The 21,360-nt window shown below is 40.5% G+C and overlaps 3 protein-coding genes and 1 pseudogene across 3 annotated transcripts; 1 reads left to right on the forward strand and 3 right to left on the reverse strand.

Annotated features, from left to right (window-relative positions):
• The first annotated feature begins 8 nt into the window (after nucleotides 1–8).
• LOC144638121 (GPI ethanolamine phosphate transferase 2, catalytic subunit-like) lies at nucleotides 9–8,632 on the forward strand. Its single transcript, XM_078497303.1, has 8 exons — nucleotides 9–486; nucleotides 1,508–1,556; nucleotides 2,090–2,299; nucleotides 2,864–3,282; nucleotides 4,304–4,794; nucleotides 5,486–6,713; nucleotides 7,284–7,523; nucleotides 7,921–8,632. The coding sequence occupies exons 1-8, from the start codon at nucleotides 197–199 to the stop codon at nucleotides 8,162–8,164; spliced, it is 3,171 nt and encodes a 1,056-aa protein (XP_078353429.1). The 5' UTR covers nucleotides 9–196; the 3' UTR covers nucleotides 8,165–8,632.
• Nucleotides 8,633–8,654: 22 nt separating this feature from the next.
• On the reverse strand, nucleotides 8,655–9,644 carry LOC144638313 (putative calcium-binding protein B0563.7). Its single transcript, XM_078497545.1, has one exon. It carries the CDS (start codon nucleotides 9,559–9,561, stop codon nucleotides 9,073–9,075), a length of 489 nt encoding a protein of 162 aa, XP_078353671.1. The 5' UTR covers nucleotides 9,562–9,644; the 3' UTR covers nucleotides 8,655–9,072.
• Nucleotides 9,645–10,566: 922 nt separating this feature from the next.
• On the reverse strand, nucleotides 10,567–11,635 carry LOC144638314 (uncharacterized; annotated as a pseudogene).
• Nucleotides 11,636–13,817: 2,182 nt separating this feature from the next.
• On the reverse strand, nucleotides 13,818–14,842 carry LOC144638312 (uncharacterized). Its single transcript, XM_078497543.1, has one exon. It carries the CDS (start codon nucleotides 14,628–14,630, stop codon nucleotides 14,142–14,144), a length of 489 nt encoding a protein of 162 aa, XP_078353669.1. The 5' UTR covers nucleotides 14,631–14,842; the 3' UTR covers nucleotides 13,818–14,141.
• Between the last annotated feature and the right edge of the window lie 6,518 nt (nucleotides 14,843–21,360).

A 21,360-nucleotide genomic window follows, 5' to 3' on the forward strand; every position in this document is an offset into this window, starting at 1 on the left:
TGGTAGCATTTTCAAAATGGCGGACGGACGCGTTAAAAATTTAGTCGAAAATAGATTGGTTTTTTCTGAGTCTGTGTTAGCCATCTTTTAGAAATGTTGATTTCTTTAATCAAGGCGTATCCGTTTTGGTAAAGATAAGCTGGTTTATTTACGGTTTTAATGCAAAAGAACGCTTTTATTCGCGTACAAGTCAAAGATGAATTGTGGCCAAAGTGTTTTTATAGTTCTTCTTTTATTTTGCCAAATCGTGGGCTTAATGTTGTTTCTGAGGGGCTTCTTTCCGCTGAAGAAAGCCATACAAGGACGGGCAACAAGCGAGAACCTGCCACCAGAGCCATCAGTTGAAGGAACAGGACATCCCCTGCCTCCAAAGTTTGGACGAGTGGTCATCATGTTGATCGATGCCCTTAGAGCAGATTTTGTCTTCAGTGAACAATCAAGAATGCCTTTTACTCAAGAAATGATCAGTCTTAACAGATCATACAGGTAATCACAACAAAATCCATAGCTATTTTTGGTAGGAGTGGAGTGGGGGGGAGAGGGACCCCCCCTCCATATGGCACCCATGGTGCATTCTTTGATAATGGCCATCCCACACTGAACGGGGTTTTGCTAAAAGCAGGCCTGGCGGCCCGCGGCCCACTTCACAGCGTGCGGCCCGGCAGCCCACCGCCCACCTCTAGGCCAGGGGCCCGGCGACACGGGCCTAGAGGTGGGCCGTGGGCCGCCGGGGCATGAGCCATGAAGTGGACCGCAGGCCTGCTTTTAGCAAAACCCACACTTAACGTACACCAGTGCAACGTTTTAAAAACTGTACACCAAGTAAACAACTCCTAACATCCACATCTAAAAAATCTACAATTGAAGTTACATAAGCCATGCGAAAGACTCGCCAAGGTCTTTGAAAAGCTGAGCTTGGCATGGCCTTGATCACAGAGTAGTATTGACTGTAATCATTTACCAGGAAATCAGTCAACATACTTTTAAAACCCAGGTTAAAAGATCTTTGAAGTAATCTTCACTGAATACACTGGGATAGAGGGAGGTGTATAAATATATGGGTACCATCAAAGTGTTATTGAGGAGAAACACTACAATAAAACACAATCAAGTTTAGCTATGAAACTCCTCACTTCTCATCGCTTTATTATTTGTGATATGGGCCAGTGTTTTTATATCTATCTACATATATTTACATAGTGGATATTGTCTGGAACAGGGTATCTATTTTGCAATGTTTGTCTGGAACAGGGTCACAAATTCAGCTTTTTTCTCAGGAACAGGTCCAGAGTCTCAGAGACTCAGCAGCACACCCCTGTAGTAAATTTTAGGGAGTATCCCCCCTCCCCCGGGAGGAAATACTATGGAAACTAGGATAAATTAACACAGTTTGGCCCCATGTAGACTTTTTCAAACTTTGACTTTTATATGAGATTCTCCCCACTCACCCCCCAGTGTTTTGACACAATTCACCATAATACATCTATGTGTTGTATTTTTTTATCAGTTTTTTGGCAAAGGCACACCCACCAACTGTTACGATGCCAAGAATAAAGGTCAGTAGAGTGTGTAAAATTCTATCATTTTTTTTTCCATCCAATTTTCCCTTTCAATATCCATACCATATAAAATATTTTCAAGCATAGAAGCGACAAAAACAAAGAGGTAATCAACAAGGGGTGCCACAAATTGCGAGGCAGCGAGGCATGTGATCCATTCTGGTTAGCCTAAATAGCACTCCTGGCAGTTAGCCTTTTTATTTGGAGTAGGGAGTTCTGTCTTGCATGCCTCATTGCCTTGCCTCGCACATTTGTAAGACTCGTCAACAAGGTGGTATTTAACTAAGGAACCAGTCACCAGCTCTCGAAGTACCCTACTAGTAGGCTCCCTAGATCGATCTGCTTACTAGGGATTTGGGATGGGGCATTCGCAGACTATTCTTGAAGAATTGCCTTCTTAAGCCACTAAGACTGCTTCAAACAAGGCTTTACTGATTACACGTTTACTGTTCAAGTAAGTCTGGAGGAGGAACATGTGGATCTATCAAACAGTATATCAGACAATTCAAACCAATACTCTCATCTTGCAGGCAATAACAACAGGTGGAATTCCAGGATTTATTGATGTCGTTTTCAACATGGACTCAAAGTCTTTACAAGAAGACAATTTAATTAGTCAGCTGAAGTTTGCCAAAAAGAAGCTTGTGTTCTATGGTGATGACACATGGATGAAGTTATTTCCTGAACACTTTGCGCGAACTGATGGAACAACATCATTTTTTGTCACCGATTACACTGAGGTACGGTAAAAAATATTGATGAGTTTGTCTGTTATCATACTTGCACAAGTCTCAAATAAATTACAAAGGGCATGACAACCTTTAACATAACGATTATTGACCGTCGGGGTGGGAGGCGTGGTGGCCTAATGGTTAGCAGACTCAACTCCAGGGCTCAAACGGCCTGGGTTCGAGCACTGGCCATGGTGCTCCGTTGTGTTCTTGGGGCAAGGCGCTTTACTCTCACATTTCCTCTCTCTACCCAGGTGTATAAATGGGTACCGGCAAGTTTACTGCTGGGGGGTAACCCTGAGATGGACTAGCATCCCATTCAGGGGGGAGAACCAATACTCTTAGCCGCTTAATGCTACAGAAATTGGGATAAGCTCCGGCTGTATGGGCCACTTGGCTCTTTCCTTTTACCTTTATTGACCGTTGGGGAGCTGTTTCTTTAGTTGGTCAGAGGAAATTATTTGTCTCTGAATCATGCAAATTATTTAATTTCTGGTCTTTTTAACAAGCAAGACCATCAATTATGCATCGTATCTACATTGCGCATTCAAAAACTGTTCAACTTGCTTTTAGGTTGATAACAATGTCACTAGACACATTGACAAAGAGCTGAGAAGCAGTGATTGGGACCTTATGATTCTTCACTACCTGGGCCTTGATCATATAGGACACATTGCTGGACCGTCAAGTCCCCTGGTTGGGCCAAAACTCCTTGAAATGGACCAGGTCGTTAGTGATATTTACAATGCAATGCTGAGATGGGATCAGCAAAGAGAGGCCCCTTCCTTGTTGGTGTTGTGTGGTGATCACGGAATGAGTGATGCAGGGAGTCATGGAGGTGCATCTTCTGCAGAGACCAGCACACCCCTTGTGTTTATGAGCCCTTTGTTTGAACATGGTGGAGGTGAAGAATATTCCAAGAAACAGGTCCAGCAAATTGATCTTGTACCAACGTTGAGTCTTCTTTTAGGGCTTCCTATTCCTCAGAACAGGTAGAGCACAAACATACTAAATTGTTGTAAATTACAAATTTGTTGAAAACTGTTTTGGTTGGTAAGGTAAAGTAAATTCTACATTCAAGCATAGTGGTCCATCAGGCTGGCAATTATCTTTGGATTGAGCAGCATGGAGCAACTAGGAGTTTTTCTACTCTGCAGTGCCCCCAGTATTCAATTCACTGATACCCATCTATAGAAATGTGTGAGGCCCAGTGGCCTAATGGTTAGTCTGCCGGACTCTGGATCAAGCAGTTCGAGGTCGAGCCCTGGCCCAGGGGCGGATCCAGGATTTCAAAAGGGGGGGGGGGGTTGGATGTCAGACCATTAGGGCCTAACCCTAACCCTAACTGGTGGCAGAGGGCGAAACGTGGCGTAACAACAACCAGACATGAGCCAGAGCTAATTTTTCTTTCTTTCTTTCTTTTCTATTTCAAATAAAGTGACATTTCGAATTTTTTTTACTGAAAAATGGGGGGTGGATATCCACCCTATCCATGCCCCCCCCCCCGTATCTGCCCCTGCTGACCGAGGACATTGTGCTGTGTTCTTGGGCAAGACACTTTACACTCACAGTGCCTCTTTCCACCCAGATGTATAAATGGATACCGGCGAATTTACTGCTGGGGGGTAACCCTGTGATGGACGTACATATACTCCTAGGCCCTTCATACTCCAGCCTGATGGGACACTGGGCTAGAATGCAGACTTTACCTTATGTTACCCATTTATAGACCTGGGTGGAAGTAGGCACTATGAGCATAAAGTGTCTTGCAAAGCAACGCAAAGCAATGACCCTGGTTAGGGCTCGAACTGGGACTGCTTGATCTAGAGTCCAGGGCACTAACAACCAGGCCAATCAACTCCCACTAGAAACTGTTCTGAGGTATAGTCATATACCTAAAGACACATAAAGCAAAAGAACAACTAGTTTGAGTTTAGAGGATATATCTTCAATTTCTTTTTCTAAAATATCATAATCCCTATTTCATTCCGTTTTTGTTATTATCTTTTTCAGCATAGGAATTGCCCTTCCCGACCTTTTCAGCTTCCATGCTCCAAGGGAGATGCTTAGAGCTCTTCAACTGAATACTTATCAACTATCTCAAGTGCTTGCTGCAAATGGCCATTCTGTTGATAACATGTGGGAACCTCAACACGCCCATAAGCTGCACTCTGATTGGCTAAAATCAGCAGCAGTCAATCACAATATCAAGAACCTGGAGACTATGGCAGGCAAGGTTGCTAAGCAGTACATCCTGGCACTTCAGAAAATGAGCAGTCATGTGACTGCCTCGCTTTCAAGTTATGACCTGCACGCAATGATTTGTGGTATAGCTGTTCTTGTTCAGACGCTTTATTGGGTCAGCTATGGATTACTTCAACTTTCTTTTGAAAGCAAAAGAGAAGACTGCTTTGACGTTTCAGTGACGAGCGTTTTTGTTGTGAGCGGTGCTGTTCTGTTGGTTGCAGTTCTTCAACTGTCTGCTTGCTCCAGCACAGTGATTGGTAAGAAAAAAATACGTGTAATGCTCTGATTGGTTTACACATTCTCAAACGTTTTTAAATCCTCGGAAATGCTTTACACCCGCTTTCAGTGTAACGTGCATAGCGGCTTTCTATCGGCATCCATCTTTCGACGTGCTTAACAAATAAGACGGATCAAAATCCGCCAATCACAGCCCACTAGCATGGCCTTCTGAACCTATGGGCTCATTTGCATGAAACAAACACGATCAAACCGGTATGCATCGGTTTTGATTGGCTCATTTCAAACAGCACGTCGAAAGACGATGTCGAAAGATGGATGTAGAAAGTGAGCTATTTGCCTGTTGTTTCGGAGAGATAAAAAAAAATGTCGTTTAGGTATGAAAAAGGGCAACCCCGATTTTCGAAAAGGCAAAAGCGGTTCGTAAAAATATTTCGTTCCCTGAAATTTTCCGCCGGATTAGATACATTTTTCTCATCGTTTAAATAAGCCTTAAAATCGCACAAAAATGACACTCAATTTGACGTAAAAACGGCGTTCAGAAATCTACAGTAAAATTTGTCAAAAAATGGCAAAATTTCAGTGGCGGGATGCAATGACCTTAAAATGACTTGTTTCACTGTATCGAACTGAAAGATTGATTAGTTAGAAAAATAAAAGAAGTTGACTTAATTAAATTTCACGTTTTTCGTTATCTTTTTTCTTTCTCAGGTGGAAGCGACATTTTGTGTTCAGTAAACAGCGCCGAGTCCATCCTGTTCAGTTCTGTATTTGCCTTGCAATCAGGAGTCACTCTTGCATCCATTATGTTTTGCCTCAATCGCAACATCTTACGGCCTCACCATCCTCCTTCGCAGCTTTCGTTAGCCTTTCCATCGTTTTTCCAAAGCAAAACCCGCAGTCTTCTTGTAATAGGAGTTTTACTTCACGTTTTAAGCCTTCTATCGAGTAGTTTTGTGGAAGAAGAGCATCAAACCTGGTACTTTTTCACCTCTGCTTTGTTCGTGGTGATTTTCCTTGAGAAAAGCGCATTGTTCAAAAGTCACAAGGACTCAGGGCTACATGAAACGATTGCAATGCAGGAAGAAACCTCAGAGAACGAAAATTCTCCTAAATATATAGAAGAAAAATCACTTGATTGTAGCAACGAAGTTAGAAACACAAGTTTTCATAAAGTTCGTGAAAATTTCACAAGAAGTGGCGCCATAAATTTAAACGTGGACAAGGCAACGGCGAGTGGAACTAGCAATACAATCTTGTACAAAGATCTCCAACGGCCAGTGTCAACTAGAGCAGAGACTGAGAACGAGAATCCTGAAAACTCACATTTGCAGTGGGAAGCAATACAAGAAGTGACGCTCAAAACTGGCGTTGTGTGGCATCTTTTGGTTGTTTTGTTACTTCTTGGCTTAGGAAGACTATCCAGGAGTTGGAACCAAACTGGAATAAAATGGGCCGACAGGCCTGATATTGGAGATTGGCTCGTTAAACCTGAAAACAGAACAGTCTTGTCTGTATGTTACTTCATATCACTTCTTGTCATCATTGGATTTCGTTACAATCGTCAAAATGTTCTCACTTCACTCGTGTTTGTCATCGGTGCTGCGAATGCTTATGTTTATCGCACTGTGACGGGAAGCCTCCAGTTGCCATGGATACCAAACGAACCAATCACTAAAGGGATCCGTGCAGCACGCTTTACTTATTGTTGCGTAGCAACAATGATGGCATGGAATTTGATTCTTTTTTACAGAGCGAGCAGAAATAGCGAAAAGAGAAGGACTTTTCACGAATACATTTGCGAAGTGTGCGGATCGTTAGAGGGTCTTTTATCTACCGTGTTGTTGCTGGAAATTCTTCTGCAGCGACCGCATAACGTAACACTTCTCGCTGTCTTTGTTGTTCAAGAACATGTGTTGAGTAAATTATTCTGGAAAAGGTAGGCTACAAAAAGCGACAATATTTGGGCGCATAAGTGAACCTTATACTAAATAGACCTAGACATTGTTTTTTGACACTGAAGAAAAGAAGAATCTAAGGGGAAAATGTGCTATGCAAAACACATAACTTTTCTTACAGTTTCAATTACAAAATGTAATAAATTTCAGGGAAGTTATGGACAGTTTATTCTATCGTACTGTAGTTTACCATTTGACTTGTTACATTCTGTACCTAGCCTTAGTAAACATATGTCAATCTTTGTATTCAATTTTCACCTCCCCCCTCCCCCCCCCCCCCCCTCAGGGTCGGTTGGCAGCTCTCGCAAGGTCTCACATGAATGGCTCGCTATCCTTCGAGAGAACAATAGAACAAACAACAGGAACAATGCCCCTAGCCCCAGAAATAACAATAGCAACTGCTTCACTAGAGGACCAGTAGAATTACAAGCTTACGATAACTGCTACACTACTGCCCCACACCCCCCCCCCCCCCTCCCCTCCCCTTCCTCTCCCCGTTCTTTACAATACACTTCTTACTAAGACATTCTGTTTTTTTGTTTTGTTTCAAGCCAAGAGAAGACGTGGATCATTATCGTCAGTTCCTTGTGGATGGGACATGCAATGTACTTTTCCCTGGGGAACTCCAACAGCCTGGCCTCGGTGGATATTTCTGCGGGCTATGTGGGACTAGAGGATTTTGTGCCTGGTGTTGTGGGTCCCCTCACATACGTAGCCACATACTGTGGACCTATTCTGTGGCTGATAGCTGCCGTGTTGTCCATCGTCCGAGACGCCCGGGATACTAATAGGTAAGACCTCTTTGACGGACAATTCTACCTCCATTTAGGCCATTTAGTAAACACCTTATTAATCGAACGAGAGGTCTGTATTCTGCCATACAGATCAGACCTCCCACTCGGTTTTCAAGTGGATTAATTTTTCTAGGTCCTATGGGAGGTTCATGATGATATTTCTTGGATGCACTAGTGCCTATTCGGCTCGAGGGCGTCCTCTCGGCTTTGGCCCTCATACGTCAAAATCTCTCTGTTGAAAAAAGTGGCAGACTCGATTTTTCCATTTGTGGTTTCTTACTGGAGAGGGTTCTCAAAGGCCTTACATGACACCTAGGAGGTTATAGATAATGGTAGCAAAAATTTAACCCTGGTTTTAACATTCTGTTTTACGACCAATATTTTTTCTCATAAGGTTGCAGAATTCTCTTTACCAAGCGTGTTACGTCATCACCCTCTGCCAGGCTTTGGTCCTCTGCGTTTACTGTACGTTGGTATTCGGTCAGCGGTATCACCTGTTCGTTTGGAGTGTGTTCTCGCCCAAGTTGTTGTATGAAGCTTTTAAAACATTTCTGCTGTCGATGTCTGTAGTTTGTGTTCTGTGCTTGGCGCGTTTTGTAGTTGGAATGAATGGATTTAACGCCGTGAAATCAGAATAAGAAATTCGGGGACTGTTTGTATCGCTAAGTACCAGTGAGAAGATGGATCCATTGGGTATTGAAAGCTCGCAATCTGATTGGCTAGTAAGGCATCTCCTGTTGATCGATAGCAAACCGTCGCGGTTTTTCGTGCAACGTGGCCAAAAAGTATTAATATTTCATCAATCTTGTTTAACACTGGGCTATGCTAAAACAATTAGACTGAGTTCTTTCCATCTTGCAAACTTTCAGCCAATGGCGATCTCGAGCTCACAATCTTATTGTTAAAAACACCTTCTCACTAAATACTATAGCGTTTCTATGGTAATTTTCGCATCATGAACCGATCTTGAAAAGAAGTCATAGTTAACTGAACATATTTACTTTAATTTATTTATTTTTCGTTTTTTTCTGTGTCTTTGTACGAACATCGCGTTCTTTGTAATTTAAAACTCAACTGATACAATAAACATAAAGTTCATTCCTTTGCGCACATAGTTAAGTTTGTTTATCTTTTCATAATAAATAACAGGAAGTGGGTTGAACGATATTTCAAGACGATTTATCACGTCGCTAATCGAGGAAAGCTATCTTACAATAAATACAATCTGAATTAAAGAAAAATAACAAAAATTGTCACTTGAATTGCACTTTCAACACCTTCGATGAATATCTTGTAGCTGAATAACTTAACAGTACTTCAACAGTACATAAACACTTTATCCGCTTTGTTCCGCATTCAATTTTTTAGCATTGTGTGCACGCAGTCAGTTTGCCCACACATGCAGAAATGTCATAATATTACATGTACACCTCAACCATTTGAATTGTTAGGCGTTTGACTTTCTGGTGACATAGCATTAACTTTTTTTCATTTTTTTCATGTGGCAATGAAATTGTGTGAATTGAGGTTAGTAGACCATCTGTTATTACATGTCAATTTGCACCCAATTCAACCATTTCAGGAACTCAACGAATGATAGTTTTCCATTATGATGGCTGTTCAACTCGTTAAATAGTTTTTCTGAATCCACATCGGTGTACCCAATGGCGGCGATGAGATTTTTAAACTGCTTTTTGTCCAAGGTATCGCTGTTATCTGTGTCAAAACTCTTGAACATTTCCACTGCTTGGCACAGCTTCGCAAATCTTGATTTATCGTTGATATTTTGAAAGCCTTCTCCGCTTCTTAACCAGTTGAAAAACTCCTCGAATGATACACAATGGTCTCCAGTTTGATCCAAAAGCAGAGTGTAGATGTTTGCTTGTTCAGGGTTTAACCCCAGGTCGCCTTCCAATAAATCCTTTAGTTCTGACTCGTCAAGCCTTCCATTTCGTTCCTGGTCGTATTTATCGAACAAACTGTGGATCGCGATTTCTGGCGCGTCACGAAAGAAGTAAGAATGCCCCGCTTGCATTTCGAAGCAAAACTTGAAACTTTTCTCCAGTCGATCGTATAAAATCTTTGAAGAAAATCTTTCTCGACGTTGTCAACTTTTTATTTATTCTGTAACGTAGCACACATTTGTTTTTATACTCTAGCACGCTAAAAATAGGACCAATCATCACTTCTTGATCCACTGGCGCGTGACTATGGGAAATTCATGCATGCTAGCTAACACGATCATCATTAAATATTCACGAAAAACATCTGCCCTGTGTCACAGTCTGTATTTGTCGCGAATGCATAATCATCACGTTTTCTGTATTTCTGGTAAACAGCCTGTGAAAATTCGTGCTACGATTTGCCGGCAAAAGCCGTCTTCAGTTTTTTGTTGGGGAAAAATGAAAGTCGGCCTGCGAGAGCACCCGGTTTTTTCGGCTCTTCATTCACCCGCCGAAAAAATCAGATGTTTTCGCAGGCTAAATGTAAACATTTTATCCTTACTTTAATAACCTTTCCAAACTTAACACTCGTAAAAGTTTAGAAGAAGGCGATCGAAACAAGTGTATACACTTCCTTCAACACAAGTTTCGAGAGCTTTTGTGACCTTGGTATTTTCCTCGTGTTTCTGAAGCTATAAAGAGCAAAGCGAAAATTTTCGATTTCGGTGTTGCGACGTAAAATAATGTACCGAAACGCTGAACATCAGCATTTGCATTTTCGTAGATGAAAACATGCTCTTGATTAGTTTAATTTTCGCTTAAATTTTTTTTTCCCGAAATCTAAGGCATGCGACAAAAGAAGGGGTTTCCCCTGCAATATGACGTCACACCGTTGAGACGCGTGCCGACGGAAGTGTAAGTAGCTTCAAGTGATGTTGTCAGGAAAATGTTGATTTGTAATCTCACGATTTGTTGTCATTACTATTCAAGGAAATTCGCTTGTCGACCAGAACGAAAGTCACAACTTTATTTACTCTTAACAGCGAGGTCACGTACAGAGTAACACAGCGCGGAAAAATTAGACTCAGATCGCAGTTGTAATACGATTTCGTGATAAAAACAAGAAAATAGACAGTTAAATGCCATTCTTACTTTTTAATGTTCTTTTCATTTTACGTGTGTTAACACCTCTTGCAAATTCACGTGGAATAAGTGTAAATGTTTTATAAAAACAAATTGAATTTCGCTAGAACAATTTACATTCGTAACTTATGTACATCTTCAATAAATATTTTTTTCCATATAATAAATATATTTTACAATGAATGGAAAATATGAGCTCAGCTCCCCTAATAAGAGCAGAGTTTCTGGCCCTATATACCTCTTCAATAAATAATGTTTCAATAAATAAATAATAATGTTTCAATAAATAATGTTTTGTTTAATGAATAGATTTTACAATACATACAAAGTCTAAACTTTGCTTCACAAAAGCGTATTAATCTTTGATCCGTGCTACTATTGTCACATCATGAAAAGCTGAAAAGTTGTTCATGTAATCATCTCATTCTGTCTCATCAGCTAGTTCAAAACTGGTATCCACTGAAGCCACACCATGAACTCCCAGAAAGACACTTTTCCATTTTCGTCTTTGTCCATTTTGGCGAAAGCTTTATCCATGTCGACAGTTTCAGGACCGAAGAACTTCATCATCCGTTCAAACTGTTTTCGGTCAAGCGTATCGCTATATCTGTGTCAAAACTCTTAAAATAGTCGAATGCTTTGGCCAGGCTTTCAAACTTGTCTTTGTCGTTTAAAACTTCGAAATGTTCCTCGCTGCGAAGCCAGTCGTTGAATTCTTCAAAGGAAATGTCGTGGTCTCCATTCTTGTCCACCAACAGAAAGTACACCAAAGATTTATCATGGTCGAGGCCTAAGTCTTCTTCCAGCAAGATTTGCATTTCTTGTACTTCAAGCTTACCGTTTCCATTTGCGTCGTATTTGTCGAAAAGACTCCGAACGACGATTTTTGGAGCCTTTTTGTCGAAGAAACTGAGTCCGGCTTGCATTTTCAGTAGATTATTTCACAGTTTAAACGTTCAGCTACCAGCTACTGAAAAGTTCTTCTGTTGTTGAGTTGTTGCTGCAAGAAGTGTACCTGCCCTGTCATATAGCATTCAGAACTCCAAATTCCGTTTAAAAATAGGATCACACGTAACTTTTATCTTGTCGAACTTTCGCACAGTTTACGGACAGGAAATGTACTATTATCGACTTAATCCTGGGTTATTGATGAGGCCCGACTTGTTTACTTTATAACGCTTAAACGCACAGTGCACGGACTTCCCGGCGCGGCAACGTGACGTCGTAAATGTTAAAATCGAAGTTCAGAGTCCATTTACGAGACCGCAAGATCCTCTTATGTTTAGGAAGATGTCATGAAGGCGGAATCTCTGTTTAAGTGGCTGAATTAAGTTTGTTGTTCATTGTATCACGTGCGTCTTGCTGAATACTGGTAAAAGTCGGTAGAACAACCAGCCTTTTTAGGCAGAACATTTAACAAAAATACGCTCTTTTTCTAAGGCCTGTCACTTTCCTGAACTTATGCTGACGTATTTTATTTTCGGAAAGAACGGTAAAAGTCACGTAAAATATGTTGTTGCTGATATTGCTTTCAATAAAACTTAAACCACAAAACTCGTATTAAAACGCGCCGAAATCAAACTGCTGTGAAGGATATTACTCAGCACGTATTTTCTGCTGAGGTTTCCTGTAATTAACATTAGCTACGAACTCGACAAATAACCAAGACAAAGGATACTGCATGAAATCTGAGGACGTAAAAAGGTGTGTTCCTTTAGCCTTGGTTTCCCCTATTAAATTCAGCATTTCTCTTCCTGGACTTTAAACTGAAACGTGAAGTCATACGAGAGGCGCGAAAACTTGAAAAACCTTCGCTCACTATATAATAAACACTTTACGTACTCTACTTTCCTTTTTTTACGCCGCTTTATACAGGTTTTTGAGAGAAAATAAATTGTTTTGCAGGCCATACGTGATAGACAGAGCGCCCGAGGCCCCGGAATTAATCCAGTATTGTTTGTTTTTTGACGAACCGATAAATATTTGGCCGCTTAATCCCAAGGCAAGATTAATGTCGCCTGAATTTGGGTTTTTGTGGTCAGTCTTCCAGACTCAAGCCCAATTCCAACTCATTTGAAACGCCTGGTTTCATCTTGCGCGAGTTTTTGAAATGAGAATCTCGCTATCCTTTGGGCCTTGAGACCCAGGGGCGACATAGAAGTTGACAGTTAAAAAATATAGGAGAACATCGCTGAAAATTTGGTTGTCTAAAATGTCATGGGCTCAATGTTAAGCAATTTAAAGGTTGAGTGACACAAGTTGACCTTGGCTGTTTAATCCAGTTACGAGCGCCCGGCGACGTCTCGACCTACGAGTGTCGAAAACGCGAGATGCATTTTTGTTTTGACAAGAAACCAGAAATCTGACGAAAACAAATAATATTGGAAAACACTTCTAGAGAGTTAAAATTAAAGGGTTCAAATGGTGCTGGTTAATTCCAACATTTCTTTTGCATATCAAAGCTGACTCAGCAAAACGGGTATGTCAGTTAATTTGTGGTTAGAATGAGTACACTTGTTTTTTGAAATACTCATTCTTTTTTCCTCTTTATAGAATAAAGGCACGAGATTTTCTAGGTCGCAACTTTGTTTTGCTGAACAAGCTTTAAGTAAGTTCAGTTATTTTTTTCGAACAGTAATCGGTTGTATCGTTGATTATAACAACAGCAATACCAACAACAACTTAAACGCCATAAAGAGGTTTCGTGGAGTGTATATAAGATTCCTAATAAATCCTTCGACATCAGCACAACTGCTAGTTTCCAGAATACGCAGTAAATAAAGCTGTTGTCACCTAAGGAAACCGCATCCGCAATATGCTGCAATCTGACGGTGTCTAAAATTTAGTAGTTCGATATATTAGTGGATTCCATAGATTTTACTCGAAAGAAACGAATTTATTATACGTCAGCAAAATTTAGTTTTATTGACGATTTACTTCCTTTAAGTCAACAAACCTACTCCGGCTCATCATGTTATGACTTTGAAGCAACAAAACTGACCCAGATTGTTACATTCTGGAGCAGTTTTGTTGCATTCAATCAGTCAGTCAATTAGCCACTTGACAGTCAGTTACTTGATGTTACTGACTGTAGTCTGATGAGGCTCATTTTTCGCGCTCTTATTTGATTTGGTTCACGTGGGTCGCGTAACAAGCTAGGGCGCGCGACAACAGCAACAAAGAAAAACATTCAAAATTGTCATTCTCATAAAAACTCATTTATTATTTTCACGTTGGCGTATGCAACATAACTATATATGTACAACAATGAAATTCGCGTAGAATTAATGAGAGTAAATGTTTTATGAAAACAACGATGAACTTAGCTAAAACAGTCTAAGTCCTAAGTAGTACTATATACATCTTCAATAAATAATGTTTCTCACAAATAAATAGGTTTTACAATACATATAGGGTCTGAGTTTTGCTGCACGAAAAAGGCGCACTAATCTTTGATCTGTGCTCAGCTACGTTTGAAAGCCTCTTATTTAAAAGTTCTTCATGTAATCATATTATCGTGTCTCATCAGCTAGTTCAAAACTGGTATCCACTGAAGCCACACCATGAACTCCCAGAAGGACACTTTTCCATTTTCGTCTTTGTCCATTTTCGCGAAAGCTTTTTCCATGTCGACAGTTTCATGACCGAAGAACTTCATCATCCGTTCAAACTGTTCTCGGTCAAGCGTATCGCTATCATCTGTGTCAAAACTCTTGAAATAGTCGAATGCTTTGGCTAGGCTTTCAAACTTGTCTTTGTCTTTTAAAACTTCGAAATGTTCCTCGCTGCGAAGCCAGTCGTTGAATTCTTCAAAGGAAATGTCGTGGTCTCCATTCTTGTCCAGCAGCAGAAAGTACACCAAAGACTTATCATGGTCGAGGCCTAAATCTCCTTCTAACAAGACCTGCATTTCTTGTTCTTCAAGTTTACCGTTTCCATTTGTGTCGTATTTGTCGAAGAGGCTTCGAATTACGACTTTGGGAGCTTTCTTGTCGAAGAAACTGAGTCCGGCTTGCATTTTCAATTGATTGTTTCACAGTTCAAACCTTCAGCTTTCAGCTATAAGTTCTGTTGTTGTTGAGTTGTTGCTGAAAGAAGCGTACCTGCCCTGTTATATAGCATTCAGAACTCCGGATTCTGTCTAAAAATAGAATCTCACGTAACTTTTATCTTGTTGTCGAAGTTTCGTATAGTTTACGGACAGGAAATGTAGCATTATGTCAACTTAATCCTAGGTTATTGATTAGGCTTAACTTGTTTTGACGGACTTTCCGGCGGCGACATGACGTCATTCACCGTACAGAGTCCATTTACGAGACCACAAGATCCTATAATGTTTAGGAAGATATCATGAAATCGGAATCTTTCTTAAGTGGCTGAGTTTGTTGTTTATATCACGTGCATTTTGCTGAACAGCCTAGAGCAATAATCAGCTTTTACAATTTACAAAATTTGCTTTTTTTGTTTCAAGCCAAGTAAGGCTTACTGAAGTTTAAAAAGCTCTTAATTTTTCGTAAATTTGGAACAAAGTGAAACGATGAATTAATGAGGTGATGATTAAAAGTCACGTAAAATGCTGGTGTTGATTGTTTATAATAGAACTTACACCGAAAATCGTATCAAAACCGGACGCAATCAAACTGCTGTAAAGGAAATTACTCAGTGGGCGTTTCTCGTTGAAGTTTCCTGTTTCAGCTACAACCTTTAACAAAAGACACTGCGTAAAATCTGCCAACGTCAAAACAGGTGTCTCTGTACTTTGAGTTTCCCCGACTTCAGTATTTCTCTTCCCGGACATGAAACTGAAATCTTACTCTGCAATTTCACCTTCATGTTAATGACGTCATACGCGAGGCGCGCAACAAACCACTAAGAACAGCTCTTTACAAACTCTACTGACTTTCGCTTCTTTAAGCCGCTTAATAGAAATTTTTGAGAGGAAAAAAATGTTATTAAGACAGTGCGGTCTCTGTGTGCATTTTAATCCGATATCGTTTCACTGTTTTGCAATTAATTTGTCGATAAATATTCGACAGACAAATCGTCCACTCCGAAAACAAAAGACAAGATTATGTCAGAATCGCCTTAATTTGCATTTTCGTGATCATGGCCCAACTTCCACTTTCAACTCGTTTAAGAAGTTGTGTTTAAAAACTGATTTGAATTTTGTACGAGGTTGCTGAGAATTCCACTTCACCCTTAAGAACTGTCGGAGAGTACACCGTTAAATGTTATGCCAGTTTTACCTTCAGCAAGGTCGCCCTTGGCCGGTTGATCCAGTTTAGATTGCCCGCGACCGTCGCGCCGTCGCGACCCACAAGTGACGCCGAAGTCACGAGAGGTCAGCGACGAAACTCCGACGAAACCAAATGTTATTGGATGGGGGAATTGTGCTGATTAATTCTAACATTCCTTTGGTAAGAAAGCTGGTTAAAACTGACTCGGCCGAAATGACGTTGTTCTCAGTTAAATTTCGTGGTTGGAATGATAACCTGTTTTACCCTAACTTTTTATGTTTCACTCGCCATTTCTCACGCTGCTTTCCAACTAACCGAAAGGCTGTAACAGGCTTTTTAGAATACACTCTTTTTACAAAGGGTTATGGATGTTTGAGCCGATTTAAATTTGTTTTGACCAGAATTTTCTTGATTACCAGAAAGTTTAGGTTAAGGTTCCAATGAATCATTTGACATCATCACAAAAGTGTACGTAATTCTTGTTGATAACACCTCATTCTAGCCGAGCAAGTGAACAATAAAGCTCTTGTCACGTAATAAAACCACATCCACAATATGACGATTATACTGCAAGTGCCAAAAATGTGGTGTTACAATTTACACATTCCTAATAAACTTAACTCGGATAAAAACAAATTTTTCAACAAAAGAAAACGAGCGAAAGAAATCAAAGGTTATATATTGTTTCGTTCAGTCTAACAAAGCACCTTGTGTCACAATGAAACATTCTCGAAATAAAGCAGCACAAAACTAGAGCAGCGCTGCGAGTTGACTCTGTTTTTACCGGGGCCCAGCCCAGCCGAAGGCTGCAGGCTGGCGCCACCGGTCATAAAATGCAGTTTGTGTCGTCGTTTAACGTTACATTGTTAGGGATATATCGCTGACTTGACTTGAGATATATCGCTGGCTCGTTACTTCGCAGGCCCTTGGCGTTTGACCGCTGTGTCTATTTATGCAATCCCGTGTCCTACCCATTGGGTCCCGGTAAGTTCCACGTAGTGGTTCTAGTTCTTTCTGGTATGCTAGAAGTCGACGTTTCCTTTGTACCGGACCTTTCTGAGATCACGAAAGGCTCGTGAGGCATAAAAGTTTGGAAAGCGAGACTGTGCTAAACATTCTTTTGCCCCATCTTTCATCCACCTTTCGCGCTCACGAAAATAAAACAACTGCCTGGATCCTCAGGCAAGAAGCGATCGAGTGAGATCGAGAAATTATTAAGAGCTGGCCCCCTCCGGTTTACTGATGCGCAGCAAACTAGCGTTTTTGGCCCCGTTTTTTGCGCGTCTCTTCAGACGACCGATCAAGAGAACTGGACCGATATAAATACTCTTGTAACTGCTGAAGATGTATACTGTGGCATGAGAAACGTCAAGTTAACTTCTAGTTTTGTTTTTCAAACCATGCCGCAGTATATGTGCTATGTTTGTTGCCGCTGTTTAGACTGATATTAGAACAGGGTCGGCCAGGGTTTTTAGGTATATTAGGACGTAAATAGTGACTGCTTGTAGTCGTAATGTTGTCAGGGACGGACCATTATTATTATTATTATTATTATTATTATTATTATTATTATTATTATTATAATTATTATTATTATTATTATTATTATTATTATTATTATTATTATTATTATTTTTTTTTTTTTTTTGGGAGGGGGGGGGGGATCAAAAATCCTGAAAAAATTGTTTGCAAGATCAAAAACGGTCAAATAAATTGTTTGCAGACATCATAAACATTGTCTGAAAGAAGATGCAGCCGGAAAAATTGTTTGCACAGACGACGACACTGAAAAAATAAAAATTGTTTGTCTAGAAAACATTTTGATTCCCCCGCCAAAAAATAATGGGCCATCCCTTACAGTTGTACATCCAAGCAGGGGGAGGGGAGGGGGGTGCCGGGTGGCTCAAGTGGGTTAAAAAATCGTTTACAAATGAGCTGACTAAAAACGACGTTTTAAACTTCAAGTACAATATGCCGTGAGGACATTGGGTTAATATTGTTGCAAAACATTTTTCGGTAAAAAGGTAGATTTTAAAACAACACATTCTTCTGTTATCTTGATAAAGCTAGTTGTATAGGTGTTTTGCACCTGCTCTAAGAACAATGCCTTCGAATAAAAATCAAAGGCTCATTGAGCCACGACTGAATTTTTTGCCAAGTTTAAAAGTTTATTTTCATTCCTTGAAAATTTATGAGCACATATCAAACATCTAGCAAATAAAGATAAACGGTGGAATGTCGATTACATGATATAGATTTTTCGTCTCACGTGAAACTAAGTAGCGCAGTCGGGTAGGGACTGCGGATCAAGGTGCAGTTCGTCCCAGAGGGTTTTTTTTTTTTCCTTTTTTTTTTCTTTTTTTAACCCGTAGCACTAAAATGGTTTTTTATTATATCCTCCGTAGGTATGCAGCATATTACAGTAGGCGATTAACGCTGTAAAAAAAAAGATAATAGACTGATTCAGGTACAAATGTAATATTGTGCTGTTTCATCTGAAAAGCTTTTCCTTTTCTTGGGAACAAGCAGCCACGCACTCGATTTTAGCCAACGCTCTGGTTTCTAGATAGATCCATCGCTTATGAACTTATACCCGTTTATTTTCGAATGCTCCTACATTCGACTACATGTACTACGCTAGCTCGAAAGATAGACACGAAAGTCATCGATCGATTATGCAGATTACTGGCTCTCAATGTTCACTTTTTTGGCGGTCGATTACTTAATTCTTCACGTAATTGTCAGCCATATTTTATTTCTTTGCTTCTGTTTTTTCTTGTAAACCCCTTTAAATTAAAAGACTGCTTTTATACGGCCGCTTTTATACGGCCGCCTTGCTACACTCTTTCTACAAGTATATCTGCTGGTCAGCGGAGTTGCAATGAGAAGTCTACAGATGATGGACCAACCGACCAACCATGGCTACCCACAATACTCCTGAATAAATTCAGTCGTAAAAATGAGCCCTAGGTTTTAGCGGCGAAGAGCCTTTCACTCCAAAATGACTCGCCGTCGCCTGCGACCGGTTGGAGGGCGCCTATTCCTGGTCTTTTGATTCCAGCCACCTTCTCTCTCGACCCGCGGCAAATCTAGCGACCTACTGCTATCAGAGTGCGTTCGTCCATGGTCTTCAGGCATTACAGTAGATCTGTTCCCAAGCGTCCTGGCCCATACTATCAAAAACATTTAATGGAACGGCTTCATGATCGGAGCGCCCTCAGCGAATTTTGATTTTTGTCAATGGGACCATGGCCAACAAGTTTCTTATTCTGTGGGACGCGATCTTCCAGTAGTCCTTGCCGGTTCCGGTGGATTTGCGAAGCCTAGAAGACCTTATGCATGATAACGTCGTATGCTCAAAATTCACCACCAAGCCTCGTTTACGCGAATTATTCTCAACCCTCTGCCACTTTCATGCAGTTTTCACGTGGGTATTCTTTTCAACTTTGCTACTTTGGGAATTGGTTTATGATGAAATTTACAAGTTTGCACTTCGAAAGCGAGGCTTGGTGGTGAAACTAGCCAGTCTGACGTCAACATGCATAAGGGCTTGGCTGGCATCGATTGGTAGAGCACAATTTCGTTAATTTTCTCTGTTCCTTGATGTCACTACTGTATCGCATGCTATCGGTTAATTTTTATTGTAATTGTATTGTTTCGGTTATCCAATTATTATTAATTCTTTTTTCTTCTTTTAACTGTGTAGCACTCGGCCCAGGAGGGCTCGACCTAAGAAAGAAAGAACGTTAGGGGGAAATTAGCTTATTTTAAATCGTGTAAGGGGAAATTGCCTGATTTTGAATTGTAATTCAGTAAAACTACTTAGCTCGTGATTTTACTAGGAATGATGTAGACCGATGTAATCCCACAGTAAAAACTGACGCCAGTGATTGTACTGTTATAGTGGTATGCATAGGCGTACGGGCAATTTTTAGCCAGGGGGGGCGGTGAGACATTTGCCCAAAAATTTTTCGCAAAATGCCCAAATTTTTACGAAACAGTCAAGAAGAACGAGAGTCATACGATGCACTAACATAGGCTTACAAATGAAGTAAAACATTCTTACACAAGAATCTATCATATGAGCTCATAAAACACGTTAAAAGAAATAGCTGTCTCTACCATATCGACGGCCGAAGATATCAACGATACGATCCATGTCATTGTTGACTAAAGAGTTGGAATAATATGCCCATTAAATGCTAATAAGTGCAATGACAAGAAATAATTTAGGCCAAGTAAAAAAAAAAACAAATGTTTCTCGTCCGGATTTCTGTGAAAAAGAGAGCGGGCGGGCGCATTTTTTGTTATTTTTTAATTATAATCATTTTTCTTCAAAACTAATTGACCTATTGGCTCGTGATTATTGGGTTTATTACCAGTCACGAGTACAAAACAAAATACCAAGTTGTACTCGGGTAAGGCCTACTCTGGGACCCAAAGTCGCCGTAACTTTGGGCGACTTAAGGCGACTTTAGCTTATTTTGTCCAAAATTACGGGCGATTTGGGGCGACTTTGGGCGATTTTAGGTCCCAGAGTAGGCCTAGGGTAAAATCAGGCCACGACACGTTTGCTTGTACGTACACAAAATGTGGGGTTGGTTTGTTAGTGTGATGATGTTCATATAACAAGCTCCCCCGGAAAATTTTAAATTTTTAGAGCATTAAAAACGCTATTTTAGGGAATTCTGGAGGAAATTTTCTGTCATTACAACACTGAATGGTGTTTTTTATAATAATTCCTTGACATTTTGTGAATTTAACTGGCTTTAACACGCCGACTTCAGGTTAAAATAGAAAATATCTATCTTTTGGAAAAAAAACTTCTTTAGAAACTGGCTTTGCCCAAATTTCTATTGCTGCCCAAAAACTCCGAGTTGCCCAAAATTTGGGGGGGCTGCAGCCCCCCCTGCCCCCCCGGCCCGTACGCCTATGGTGGTATGATATCTACTACTGATCCACTGTTTTTGTGTATGGTTAGTAGGTTAGTACAATTACTGAAAGGCCAGGAATTTCTTAGCTCATACTGCCAACGAACTTTCTAAAACCTTCGTTTAAACAATTAAGACAAGCCGAGTGAAATGTAAATGTTACCGGATCTATTTTTAGTTACCCCGAACTCGTGTTTAACGTTTAATTTGAGGTTCATTATTTACTTAACTGATGCAAAAATCACCTAACCGTTGGTATAAAAACAATGACCTTGAAACTGTTATTTCGATTTACATTTTGATTTACATTGTACTCCGAGCTACTAATAAAGCGTTGAAGATCACTGAGTTCTGTGTGAGAGGCCTGGGTCTGTCCGAATTCCAGTTGCCGCAGATTTCTGGTATCCAAAAATTAGTGACGGATTTCTGCACTCCCGTAAGCGAAGCGTATTGCTCAGAGTTAATTTCCCCCAAGTTGTGTTCATTTGCCCGATAAAGTCCAGTTCCCATCTCCCGTCCCCACGAGGAAAAACCCCGTAACTTCACAATTTGGAAAATTTGAATGGGGGGGGGAGGGGGG

Source organism: Oculina patagonica, chromosome 14 (genome assembly GCF_052425735.1).
Source record: "Oculina patagonica isolate OP01 chromosome 14, crgOcupat, whole genome shotgun sequence".
NCBI classification, from domain to species: Eukaryota; Metazoa; Cnidaria; class Anthozoa; order Scleractinia; family Oculinidae; genus Oculina; species Oculina patagonica.

Bases quoted from the DNA above. Each gene is read 5' to 3' on its own strand.
- LOC144638121 (XM_078497303.1), top strand. From the start codon at position 197: ATGAATTGTGGCCAAAGTGTTTTTATAGTTCTTCTTTTATTTTGCCAA. The intron at 487-1,507 runs GTAATCACAACA...TTTTTTTATCAG, and splicing joins AGTCTTAACAGATCATACAG to TTTTTTGGCAAAGGCACACC. The intron at 1,557-2,089 runs GTCAGTAGAGTG...CTCATCTTGCAG, and splicing joins TTACGATGCCAAGAATAAAG to GCAATAACAACAGGTGGAAT.
- LOC144638313 (XM_078497545.1), bottom strand. From the start codon at position 9,561: ATGCAAGCGGGGCATTCTTACTTCTTTCGTGACGCGCCAGAAATCGCG.
- LOC144638312 (XM_078497543.1), bottom strand. From the start codon at position 14,630: ATGCAAGCCGGACTCAGTTTCTTCGACAAGAAAGCTCCCAAAGTCGTA.